The sequence below is a fragment of the Lutra lutra genome, chromosome 9 (assembly GCF_902655055.1).
Source record: "Lutra lutra chromosome 9, mLutLut1.2, whole genome shotgun sequence".
Lineage (NCBI taxonomy): Eukaryota > Metazoa > Chordata > Mammalia > Carnivora > Mustelidae > Lutra > Lutra lutra.
In genome coordinates, this window is record NC_062286.1 from 129,388,516 (window position 1) to 129,401,984 (window position 13,469).

Here is a 13,469-nt window from a genome sequence, read left to right on the forward strand (position 1 = left end):
AGGAAGGGAGGAAGGAAGGAAAGGAGGAAGGGAGAAAGGAAGAAAGGAGGAAAATAGTGAGACTTGGCAAGGAAGGGAGAAATTGGAACTCTTACACCTTAGTGATAAAAAATGCTTAATAGTTCAACAACTATGGACAAAGTCTAAATTTCCTCAAAAGTTTAACATAGGACCCATCAATACTACTGCTAGACATACACCCAAAAGAACTGAAAATAGGTACTAAAAAAATCGTTGTACACAAACATTCACATTGCACTATTCACAATCACTGAAGGGAGGAAACAACCTAAATGTCCATCAACAGATGAATACATCAGCAAATTGTGGTATATACATGCAATGGATTATTATTCAGATATAAAAATCAATGAAGTACTGGAATGTACCACAATGTGAATGAACATCAGCAAATGCAGAGATAACATTTCTCATATAGTTTGGCAAAGATTCAAAAACACAATCATACATCCCGCTGGGGGAAACACCCACACTCACATGGTTGGGGGCAGTACAAAATAGTATAAACCTTAAGGAATAGAATTTCATGATATCCAAGAAAACTCTGTCAATCTACCATTTTAAGCAACGGTTACACCTGTAGAAACTTACCCAGATGTTATACCTCCAACAATACAGAAAATATGCACATGGCTGTTTACTGAATCATATTTGTAATAGCAAAATCATGGAAAATACATAAATGCCCCTCTAAAGAAGATTGGCTGAATGACGAAGTTTGTGTGCACAGAGTGGTGTTGAAGGTAGTTCTAAAAAAGGGGGGAATTGCTATGAGCTGCCTTAGGGTGATTTTCAGGATATATTGTGAAAACAACAAGGTGCAAGTGAGTATATTTGCACAAGAAGGAGAAAAAAGGAAATTAAGGATTCAAGTAACTAGTTTTCTTTACCTTACACAAAACTCTCTACAGAATTGATAAATAGGGGCTGCTATTCCAAATTTTCTTTTTTTTTTATTTCTTTTCAGGGTTCCAAAATTCATTGTTTATGCACCACACCCAGTTCTCCATGCAATATGTGCCCTCCTTAATACCCACCACCAGACTCACCCAACCCCCCAACCCCACCCCTCCAAAATCCTCAGATTGTTTCTCAGAGTCCACAGGCTTTCATGGTTCGTCTCCCCCTCCAATACCCTCAACTCTCTTCTCCTCTCCATCTCCCCATGTCCTCCGTGTTATTCCTTATGCTCCACAAATAAGTGAAACCATATGATAATTGACTCTGCTTGACTTATTTCACTCAGCATAATCTCTTCCAGTCCTGTCCATGTTGATACAAAACTCGTGTACTCATCCTTTCTGATGGAGGCATCATACTCCATAGTATATATGGACCACATCTTTATCCATTCGTCTGTTGAAGGACATCTTGGTTCTTTCCACAGTTTGGCGACTGTGGCCATTGCTGCTATGAACATTGGGGTACAGATGGCCCTTCTTTTCACTACATCTGTATTTTTGGGGTAAATACCCAATAGTGCAATTGCAGGGTCATAGGGAAGCTCTAATTTTTTTTATTTAATTTCTTTTCAGTGTAACAGAATTCATTGTTTATGCACCACACCCACTGCTCCATGCAATACATGCCTTCCATAATACCCACCACCAGGCTCACCCTCCCTCCCACCTCCCACCCCTTCAAAACCCTCAGATTGTTTTTCAGAGTCTATAGTCTCTCATGGTTCATCTCCCCCTCCAATTTCCTCCAACTCCATTCTCCTCTCCATCTCCTCATGTCCTCCATGTTATTTCTTATGCTCCACAAATAAGTGAAACCATATGATAATTGATTCTCTCTGCTTGACTTATTTCACTCAGCATAATCTCTTCCAGTCCCGTCCATCTTGATAGAAAACTCGTGTACCCATCCTTTCTGATGGGGGCATCATACTCCATAGTGTACATGGACCACATCTTCCTTATCCATTCGTCCGTTGAAGGGCATCTTGGTTCTTTCCACAGTTTGGTGACTGTGGCTATTGCTGCTATGAACATTGGGGTACAAGTGGCCCTTCTTTTCACTACATCTGTATCTTTGGGATAAATATCCAGTAGTGCAATTGCAGGGTCATAGGGAAACTCTATTTTTAATTTCTTAAGGAATCTCCACACTGTTCTCCAAATTGGCTGCACCAACCACAGCATTCCCACCAACAGTGCAAGAGGGTTCCCCTTTCTCCACATCCCCTCCAACACACGTTGTTTCCTGTCTTGCTAATTTTGGCCATTCTAACTGGTGTAAGGTGGTATCTCAATGTGGTTTTAATTTGAATCTCCCTGATGGCTAGTGATGATGAACATTTTTTCATGTGTCTGATAGCCATTTGTATATCTTCATTGGAGAAGTGTCTGTTCATGTCTTCTGCCCATTTTTTGACATGATTATCTGTTTGGTGTGTGTTGAGTTTGAGGAGTTCTTTATAGATCCTGGATATCAGCCTTTTGTCTGTACTGTCATTTGCAAATATCTTCTCCCATTCTGTGGGTTCCCTCTTTGTTTTGTTGACTTTTTCCTTTGCTGTGCAGAAGCTTTTGATCTTGATGAAGTCCCAAAAGTTCACTTTCGCTTTTGTTTCCTTTGCCTTTGGAGACATATCTTGAAAGAAGTTGCTGTGGCTGATATCAAAGAGGTTACTGCCTATGTTCTCCTCTAGGATTCTGATGGATTCCTGTCTCATGTTGAGGTCTTTTATCCATTTCGAGTTTATCTTTGTGTATGGTGTAAGAGAATGGTCAACTTTCATTCTTCTATACATAGCTATCCAATTTGCCTAGAACCATTTCTTGAAGAGACTTTTTTCCACTGGATATTTTTTCCTGCTTTGTGGAAGATTAGTTGCCCATAGAGTTGTGGGGCCATTTCTGGACTCTCTATTCCACTGGTCTATGTGTCTGTTTTTGTGCCAGTACCATGTTGTTGGTGATCATAGCTTTGTAGTAAAGCTTGTAATCACACAATGTGATGCCCCCAGTTTTGTTTTTCTTTTTCAACATTTCCTTAGCAAGTTGGGGTCTCTTCTGTTTCCATACAAATTTTGGGATTGTTTGTTCCAGCTCTTTGAAAAATGCCGGTGGAATTTTGATCAGAATGGCATTGAAAGTATAGATTGCTCTAGGCAGTATAGACATTTTAGCAATGTTTATTCTTCCAAGCCATGAGCATGAAATTGTCTTCCATCATTTTGTGTCTTCTTCAATGTCTTTCATGAGTGTTCTATAGTTCCTTGAGTACAGATCCTTACCTCTTTGGTTAGGTTTATTCCCAGGTATCTTATGGTTCTTGGTGCTATAGTAAATGGAATCGATTCTCTAATTTCCCTTTCTGTATTTTCATTGTTAGTGTATAAGAAAGCAACTGATTTCTGTGCATTGATTTTTTTATCCTGTCACATTACTGAATTGCTGTATGAGTTCTAGTAGTTTGCGGGTGGAATCTTTTGGGTTTTCTATATAAAGTATCATGTCATCTGCAAAGAGAGAGAGTTTGACTTCTTCATTGCCACATTTTCTATGAGGTCATTGTGAACATACGATAAAAGCAGGGAAGAACAGTGTGAGAAAGGAAGGTTACAGGTCCAGCTCTCTTATGAACAAGATGTAAAATTCCTTGAAAATAGCAAACTGAACTAAATTATATGAAAATGATAATATCCAATAATCACATTAGATTATGGGAGAAATGTAAAAATGGCTTAATATTAGAAAACCTGAAATGGGAGTGTCTGTGTGCTGCAGTCAGTTGAGCAACCCCGTCTTGATTTTTGCTTGGGTGGTGACCTCAGGATCATGGGATCAAGCTCCAAATTGGGCTCTGAGCTCAACACAGAGTCTTCCTGGGATTCTTTCTCTCTCTCTCCCTCTGCCCCTCCCACTCTCACATTCTCTTTCCCTCTCTCTCCCTCTCTCTCATAAATAAATAAAACTTTTTAAAAAAGAAAATCTGAGGGGCACCTGGGTGGCTCAATGGATTAAAGCCTCTGCCTTAGGCTCAGGTCATGAGCCCAGGATCCGGGGATCAAGCCCCACATTGGGCTCTCTGCTCAGTAGGGAGCCTGCTTTCCCCTCTCTCTCTCTCTCTCTCTGCCTGCCTCTCTGCCTGCTTGTGATCTCTGTCTGTCAAATAAATAAATAAAATCTTAAAAAAAAAAAGAAAACCTGAAATGTAATTCAACATGTTAACAGAAAAAAGCAATAGATATAATTTCACATAAATTAAGGAAAATTTTCTTGTTGTCAGGAATGAAAAAGAACTTTCTAAACTTGATAAAAGATGTTTATGAGAAATCTAAATTAGACACTATCCTAAAAGGGGAAATTTGGGAAGCTTTCATTTTAAGTCAGGTATCAGGCAAGAATATGCACATCTTCACTTCTATACAGTCATGTGGGGAGGTCCTGGCCAGCACAAGGAGACATTTAAAAATGGCATAAAATTTGTCCATCAGGAAGGATGAATACCCAACTTTTGTATCAACATGGACAGGATTGGAAGAGATTATGCTGAGTGAAATAAGTCAAGCAGAGAGAGTCAATTATCATATGGTTTCACTTATTTGTGGAGCATAAGAAATAACATGGAGGACATGAGGAGATGGAGAGGAGAAGGGAGTTGGAGGAAATTGGAGGGGGAGACAAACCATGAGAGACTATGGACTCTGAAAAACAATCTGAGGGTTTTGAAGGGGCGGGGGGTGGGAGGTTGGGGGAGCCTGGTCGTGGGTATTATGGAGGGCATGTATTACATGGAACACTGGGTGTGGTACATAAACAATGAATTCTGGTACGCTGAAAAGAATTTTAAAGTTTAAAAAAAATTTTAAATGGCATAAACTTTTAAGAGAAAAAATACAACTGTCATAATTTGCAGATGATGATTGACTACCCAAAACACTACAAGAAACATGCCAAGAAATTAAAATGAACTGTGGGAGAATTTAGCAAGGTAGCTAGTAACAAGTCAATACATAAAAGTCATTTCTCTGCATTAGCAACAAACAGAAAGAAATGACTCAGAAGTTACCCACACCTTACCATTTTATTTTAAAAGTCCAAGCTTCTAGGAATAAATATAACAAAGACATGCCAGAATTCTACATGGGAAAAATTATTAAAGTTTTGTGAAAGTAAATTAACAAGACCTAGACAGAGGAAAGACATAACAAGGACAAGATTAGGGGATGAAAGGGGTGTAGATTTGAAAAAGCTACCTGGCCCTGGGTGGGCGTGGTTGGGAGGTACCTGGATATCTGTCATTAGAATACACAGGTGCAAGGCTGGTCACAGCATGCCTCTACTTTGCCCTCCTTCCCTCTCTCCTCCTCTGAGTTGTGTCTGGTCAAATCCAGCAGTCCTCAGCCAGGACTTACCCATCTGTCCTGCCAGCAGCATGAATCCTGTGTTGCTTCTCCAGCTCCTTCTGTTGATTCACTTAACACCACAGCAGGTGCCTGGAAGCCCCAAGGAACATGTGATGAGTAGGTGCTGGGTCTGGGCTCTGGGGAGGGAAGCAGCATCTACAGAGATGAGAAGATCTGAGGGCTGAGGATAAACATGGTGAAAAAAACACAGTATCATGTTCAAGGGTCCAAGTCTTATTGCCAGTAAGATCGAGGTTGAATCCCTGCTGTGTGTGTACTGAGTGGTCTTCAACGAAGTGTCTGGTCCTCAGATTTTATCTTTGCAAAGGTAAAATGACACTGGGACAGCTCAGGGGAGAAACTGAGATAATGCATGTACACACAGAGCACTCTTAATGGACCGTGATAAATGCTCAATAAGAATTAACTACTGTAGATGTTATCAGCATCATCATCCAGTGTATTCTTGCTGTCCTAGTTTATTCACAGATGCTTGCACCAACTTTTCAAGCAATAAAACAGAGAGGAGGGGCACCTGGGTGGCTCAGTAGGTTAAGCATCTGACTCTTGATTTCAGCTCAGGCCGTGATCTCCACGTGAGATTGAGCCCCCCATCAGGCTCTATGGTCAGCAGGGAGTTTGCTTGAGATTCTCTCTCCCTCTGCCCCTCTTATCTCTCTTCCTCTCTCTCTCTCTCTCTCTCAAATAAGTAAATGAAACTTTAAAAAAAAAACAGAGAAGAAAATTAAGTTGATAGAACTCAGCCTGAAGCCTACATAATCTAAGATTTGGAGAACATTTGGGAGAGAAGGAAAGAAAGTCTCACATTTTACTCCACATTTTAAACTTTCAAAGGTACTTGCACAATTACCAGTGACTATCATCAGTGGCAAGGTATAGAGTCCATCTCAGCAGCCACCATGGCCCAGCTCAACCTAACAAGAGCTCCCACAGTTCATTTGACCAATACCAAATGGGAAATGAACTATTATCCATCACACCTACATTCTTTTATGGGAAGAGCATCCTCAGAATGGTGGGGGCTCAGAAGAGGGAAGTATGTACTATCTCAGGAGTTTAGGGATGCAAGTTCCTGTTTTAGGGGTCTCAGAAAAGCTCACAGATTTGTAAGACTGAGGGAAGCCAAGCTAGATGCCAGAGAATGAGGGCAGGATTAATTTGGAGAACCAAAGATTAAAGTTTGAAGAAAAACACAAAAAGGGTTCCTGAGAGACTGGTAAGTCTTTGTGAGTAAGATTGGAATCACATAACCAGAAAAGGAGGCAAAACATGAGAAGGTCCACCTCTCTGAAATCCCTGGCTCACAGACTCTTTCCTCACACTGTTCCTCCCCAAAGTGGGGACCAGTTCCAATTTCTTGAACCGATCTAGTGACCCATGGGATGACTGGGAGATCAGGGTGAATGCTGCATACTGGTCTCTGCCAAATTGTCAACAGCTTGGGCCTTGGCTTTTTTCTCTGGTGCTATTTGTTGTTACAATTATAGCCCCCAATTTCATTAATCATTTGCTCCCTCCAGGTCAGTATGATATCCTATGGACCCCTTTCTAATTGCAAATACTTGCAAAGCTATAAGTCAACAGGGGCTTATAGAATGCTCCACATATGGCATTTACCCCAAAGAAAGGGCAAGTCACAAGGTACAAAAATTAAGGCCTGGCTGAGCTTTGATGAAGGGGCTAATTGTACCTATCCTTAATGCCTTGGAGCTCAGGAACAGAAAGTAGGTTGTGAGCTGGAGCCCTGTGGCAGGATCTCCTGGTGGAGGTGGTGTTGACTTGGACCCAAATACTGAGGGATGAGGGGGAATGAGATGTTAGCATTAAAATGCTTATTCTTCTCTAATAGTAGAAAGTGAGGGCATCCTGACACTCTGACTTCCTTATCAGAAGAGATCTGGGAAGAAAGAAAAGTTGATCTTTGCTCCCCATTCCAAAATACCCACCCTCAACCCCATGAAATAAGTTACACCCAGAACTCATTTGTGATTCTGGTCCTAGTGTTCTAGATGCCAGTATCTTTAGTGTACTGAAGTGTACTTCATCCTTTCCCAAAATCTTCCTTCCCCTCATTTTTCCTACACACAAATAGCATGTGTTAGGTCAATCCTAGGATAAACTATGTTGTTAATGAGAGGTTGTGCAATTTGCTTGGGACTGCACAATGATTCAGTGCAAATGCACCTACACACCACTCTCTTGCTCATCACACACTGTTCATCTCTTGAACTGGACCTAAGTACAGTCTATGAGATACCTGATCTGCAAGGATGGGTACAGGGTTCTGCTGACCTGTCTCCAGTCAGATACCCACGCCTTGGTTTTCCCTGCCAAGAACTCAGAGAAAGGCAGCAGCTAAGGACAAAATCTGATTCTGCCTCCCTGTGACCAGAGGAGGAAGACCAGGTGGCTGGTTTTCTGGCAGTTACCTGGGGTTTTGGATTCCGAATGTTGCTCCAGTCTGTTGTTTAGACCCTTCTCTTTCCTGGTCTGTGTTCCAGGGAGTATCTTGGAGCCCCCACCCTGCAGATCAGATCCTGGAAACTGTACTCAATTCTGTACATTGCAGGAAGATTGCCAAAACGGACTTCAGTGCTGTTCTTCCTTCTGTGGCATAGTCTGTACATTAAACAACCATGTAAATCATGACAGGTAAGGGGCTTTGCGTGCCTGTTCTGACGCAGCTACCTTGGGGAGCTCAACAGAAGAGTCTCTTACCAGCCCCTACAGTGGATCTATTGTTCTAACATTCTCCTTCTCTTTGCCAAGAATAATTTTCTTAAATGCCCTGATTAAAAGACACTTCCTCCATTCCCAAACTAATTAATCCTTCTCATCACCACATCTGTGAATCTCTAAATATGCCTCTCTGAGCACACCCACAAACTTCTCCATCCACAGATCCTGCCCTGTCCCCGAATCCACCTTTTATCCTGAAGCCTGGGACATTATATCTGAGGTCATAAGTCTCATCAAAATCCCAAAGCCAATCTGTTTTCTTTGTTTTTGCTTTCCTTCTTTCACCAAATACCATCCTTTGGCCCCCAGTGTTCCTGGGCTCTGGAGATCCTGCAGCCTGAGCAAAGGCTCAGGTTGGTTGGTTAACTGCCAAGGCATTAGCACTGACCCCACATCTGCTGAATGGAAGTGCTCCCAGAACAGAGAAAGAGAGAAAGGGCATTAAAGAGCTATGAGACACCTGGTTTGTATTTCTATCTTTCAGTTATATCTTTCTACAACCTTAAGAAAGACAATTCCCCATGTTTGCCTTTCTTTCTCATGCATAAGATGAGGACTCTTTATTCCAACCTTGAAAGGTTGGTACAAAGACCCACAAGTCAAGAGATTCAACCAGTGACCTTCTAAACGGTGTTGTTCTCTGCTGTATTCTCTGCCATGAACACAACACCCAACATATAAGACAAGGTACAGAGTGAGGAAGTAGGGTCCCAGAGCCATACATCCACACCCAAATCCTGGCTTTCCTACTTCTTAGCTGAGTGACCTCAGACAAGTTAATCAGTCTCTCTCTGAGCATCATCTTTAAGACTAGAACAACAATAGTGACAAGAAAATAGATACCCATGCAAACTCTAAAGATATTATGTGCCACAAAGTAATTACTCAGTAAATTTTGCAATTAGGTAACCACTTCTCTTTTATGAGACTGGCCTTTACAATGAAACTTCACACCTTTCAAGGTTCTGCAGGGGAATGTAGAAGCATAAATATGACTCGGTTGTCACTTGGTTCTTTGAGGTTCTGCTTTCCCTATAGCAAGAAAACTTAGCTTCATGGTCTAATTTTAATGAGGGAAGTAATGGAAAATTAAATATTGTATTTCTAAGAACAAAACTTCACCAGAGAATATTTGAGAATATTTTTGTTCTACAGAACCAAGAAAAAGAACATAAGAGATATCAAGGCACCACCTAAACGTACACCTAGAAGAGTTGGAAAAAGAACAGCAAAGAAAGCCTAAATCCAGCAGAAGAAGAGAAATATAAAGTTTAGAGAAGAAATCCATGATATAGGAATCAAGAAACAGTAGAACAGATAAGCAAGAGTAGGAGCTGGTTCTTTGAAAGAATTAAGATTGATAAAACCCTGGCCAGACTTACCAAAAAGAAAAGAGAAAGGACCCAAATAAATAAAATCATAATGAAAGAGGAGCGATCACAACCAACATCAATGAAATACAAATAATTTTAAGAGAGTATCATAAGCAATTATATGCTAACAAATTAGGCAATCTGGAAGAAATGGATAAATTCCTAGGAACATATAAACTACCAAAACTGAAACAGGAAGAAATAGAAAACCCAAACAGACCCAAAACCAGCAAAGAAATTCAATCAGTAATCAAAAATCTCCAATGAAAAAGAGTCCAGGGCCAGACGGCTTCCCAGGAGAACTCTACCAAACGATTAAAGAAGAATTAATACCTTTTCTTCTGAAGCTAATCAAAAAATAGAAATGGAGGAAAACTTCCAGACTCATTCTATGAGTCCAGCATTACCATGATCCAAAAAAACAAAAAAAACAAAAAACAAAAAACAAAAAACAGACAAAGACCCCACCAAAAAGAATTCCAGACCAACATCCCTGATGAACAGAGATGCAAAAATTCTCACCAAGATACTAGCTAATAGGATCCAAGTGTGCATTAAAAGGATTATTCACCAGGACCAAGTGGGACTTATTCCTGGGCTTCAGAGGTGGTTCAACATCCACAAATCTATCAGTGTGATATTCCACATAAATAAAAGAAAGGACAAGAACCATATGATCCTCTCAATACATGCAGAAAAAGCTTTTGACAAAATACAGCAGATTTTCTTGATAAAAAAAAAAAAAAACCTCCACAATGCAGGGATTGAGGGAACATACCTCAATATCATAAAAGCCATATACAAAGACCCACAGTGAATATCATCCTACATCCCTAAATTCTGGAACACAACAGGAATGTCCACTCTCACCACTATTGTTCAACATAGTACTGGAAGTCCTAGGCTCAGCAACTGGACAACAAAAAGAAAGAAAGGGCATCCAAATCCGATGAATTCAAACTGTCACTCTTTGCAGACAACATGATACTCTATGTAGAAAACCCAAAAGAGGGGCACCTGGGTGGCTCAGAGGGTTAGAGCCTCTCCCTTTGGCTCAGGTCATGATCCCAGGGTCCTGGGATCGAGCCCCGCACTGGGCTCTCTGCTCAGCAGGGAGCCTGCTTCCTCCTCTCTCTCTGCCTGCCTCTCTGCCTACTTGGGATCTCTGTCTGTCAAATAAATAAATAAAATCTTTAAAAAGAAAAAAAAAAAGAAAACCCAAAGACTCCACCAAAAAATTGCTAGAACTGATACAGGAATTCAGCAAAGTCACAGGATATAGAATCAATACACAAAAGTCTGCTGCATTTCTATACACTGACAATGAAGCAGAAGGAAGAAATCACGGCATTGGTCCCAGTTACAATTGCACCAAAACCCATAAGATACCTAGGAATAAACCTAACCAAAGAGGTAAAGGATCTATACTCTGATCCAAAGAAATAGAAAAACATTCCATGCTCATCAACTGGAAGAACAGATATTGTTAAAATGTTTATACTACCCAAAGCAACATACACATTCAATGCAATATCTACCAAAATACCACCAGCGTTTTTCACAGAGCTGGAACAAACAATTCTAAAATTTGCATAGAACCAGAGAAGACCCCAAATAGCCAAATTAATGTTGAAAAAAGAAAATGAAATCTGGAGACATCACAACTCCAGACTTCAAGCTCTATTACAAAACTGTAATCATCAGGACAGTATGGTACTGGCACAAAAACAGACATATAGATTAATGGAACAGAATAGAAAACTCAGAAATGGACCCTCAACTGTATATCTCTTGGTAAAAAAAAAAAAAAAAAGACAGTCTCTTCAACAAATGGTGTTGGGAAAACTGGATAGCCACATGCAGAAGAATGAAACTGGATAAATTTCCTACATCATACACAAAAATAAACTCAAAATGGTTGAAAGACTTAAATGTGAGACAAGAAGCCATCAAAATCTTAGAGGACAACACAGGCAGCAGCCTCTTTGACCTCAGCCACAGCAACTTCTTGCTAGACAAAGGCAAGAGAAACAAAAGCAAAAATGAACTATTAGGACTCCATCCAGAAGAAAAGCTTTTGCACAACAAAGGGGACAGTGAACAAAACTAAAAGGCAACCTATGGACTGGGAAAAGATAGTCACAACATCTTATCAGATTAAAAAGCTAGTATCCAAAATCTATAAAGAGCTGGGTTTTAGGGGCACCTGGGTGGCTCAGTGGGTTAAAGCCTCTGCCTTCGGCTCAGGTCTTGATCCCAGGGTCCTGGGATCGAGCCCCGCATCGGACTCTCTGCTCAGCGGGGAGTCTGCTTTCTTTTCTCTCTCTGCCTACCTGTGATCTCTGTCACATAAATAAATAAAATCTTTAAAAAAAAAATTTAAAACCTGGCGATTCGCAGACCTATACCCCTGGGGATAAAAATATATGTTTATAAAAAATTTAAAAAAATTATAAATTCTCAAAAAAATTAAAAATTAAAAATTAAAAAAATTTAAAAGCCAAAAAAAATTTAAAAAAAGAGCTGGGTTTTATATACAACTAAAGAATCTTTGAGCACTACATCAAAAACTAATGATGTACTATATGTTGGCTAATTGAACATAATTAAAAAAAAAGAACTTATCAAACTCTACATCCAACAAACAAACAAACAAACAAAACTCCACTTAAGAAATTCACAGAAGGGGGACGCCTGGGTGGCTCAGTTGGTTGGGCAGCTGCCTTCGGCTCGGGTCATGATCCCAGCGTCCTGGGATCGAGTCCCACATCGGGCTCTCTGCTCATCAGGGAGCCTGCTCCTCCCTCTGCCTCTGCCTGCCATTCTGTCTGCCTCTGCTCCCTCTCTCTCCCTCTCTCTCTCTCTGACAAATAAATAAAGAAAGAAAGAAAGAAAAAAAAAGAAATTCACAGAAGAGGTGCCCGAGTGGCTCAGTGGGTTAAAGCCTCTGCCTTCGGCTCAGGTCATGATCCCAGGGTCCTGGGATTGAGCTCCACATCGGGCTCTCTGCTCAGAGGGGAGCCTGCTTCCTCCTCTCTCTGTCTCTGCCTGCCTCTCTGCCTACTTGTCTGTCAAATAAATAAATAAAATCTTTAAAAAAAAATAAATGCGCAGAAGACATGAACAGATATTTCTCCAAAGAAGACATACAAATGGCCAACAGAAACATGATAAGATGCTCAACATCACTCAGCATCAGGGAAATATAAATCAAAACCACAATGAGATATCACCTCACACCAGTCAGAATGGCTAAAATTAACAACTCAAGAAACAACAAATGTTTGGTGAGTATGTGGAGAAAGGGGAACCCTCTTATACTACTGGTGGGAAAGCAAACTGGTGCAGCCACTCTGGAAAACAGTATGGAGGGTCCTCAGAAAGCTAAAAATAGAACTTCCCTAGGACTCAGCAATTGTACTAGTAGGTATTTATCTAAAGGATACAAACATGGTAATTTGAAGGGGCACTTGCTCCCCAATGTTTATAACAGCAATGTCCACAATAACAAAAGTATGGAAAGAGTCCAGATGTCCACTGACAGATGAATGGATAAAGATGAGTGGATCACACACACACACACACACACACACACACACACACACACACACAGGAATATTAATCAGCAATCAAAAAGAATGAAATCTTGCCATTTGCAACGACATGGATGGAACTAGAGGGTATTATGTGATGTGAAATAAGTCCATCAGAGGAAGGTAAATACCATAAGATTTCACTCATATGTGGAATTTAAGAAATTAAACAGATGAACAGAGGGGAAGGGAAGGAAAAATAAAGCAAGGCAAAAAGAGAGAGGGAGGCAAATCGTAAGAGATTCTCTTTTTTTTTTTAAGATTTTATTTATTTATTTGACAGAGTGAGACACAGCAAGAGAGGGAACACAAGCCAGGGGAATGGGAAAAGAAGAAGCAGGCTTCCTGCTGAGAAAGGAGCCT

The 13,469-nt window shown here is 40.5% G+C and overlaps 1 protein-coding gene across 1 annotated transcript; it reads left to right on the plus strand.

Moving 5' to 3' along the window:
* The first annotated feature begins 5,409 nt into the window (after positions 1 to 5,409).
* On the plus strand, positions 5,410 to 8,057 carry WFDC13 (WAP four-disulfide core domain 13). The gene is made up of 2 exons (XM_047746988.1): positions 5,410 to 5,497; positions 7,903 to 8,057. The coding sequence occupies exons 1-2, from the start codon at positions 5,410 to 5,412 to the stop codon at positions 8,055 to 8,057; spliced, it is 243 nt and encodes an 80-aa protein (XP_047602944.1).
* Positions 8,058 to 13,469: the final 5,412 nt, after the last annotated feature.

Coding starts and splice junctions, on each gene's coding strand:
- WFDC13 (XM_047746988.1), top strand. CDS start 5,410: ATGAATCCTGTGTTGCTTCTCCAGCTCCTTCTGTTGATTCACTTAACA. Junction 5,498..7,902: donor CCCCAAGGAACATGTGATGA/GTAGGTGCTGGG, acceptor TCTGTGTTCCAG/GGAGTATCTTGGAGCCCCCA.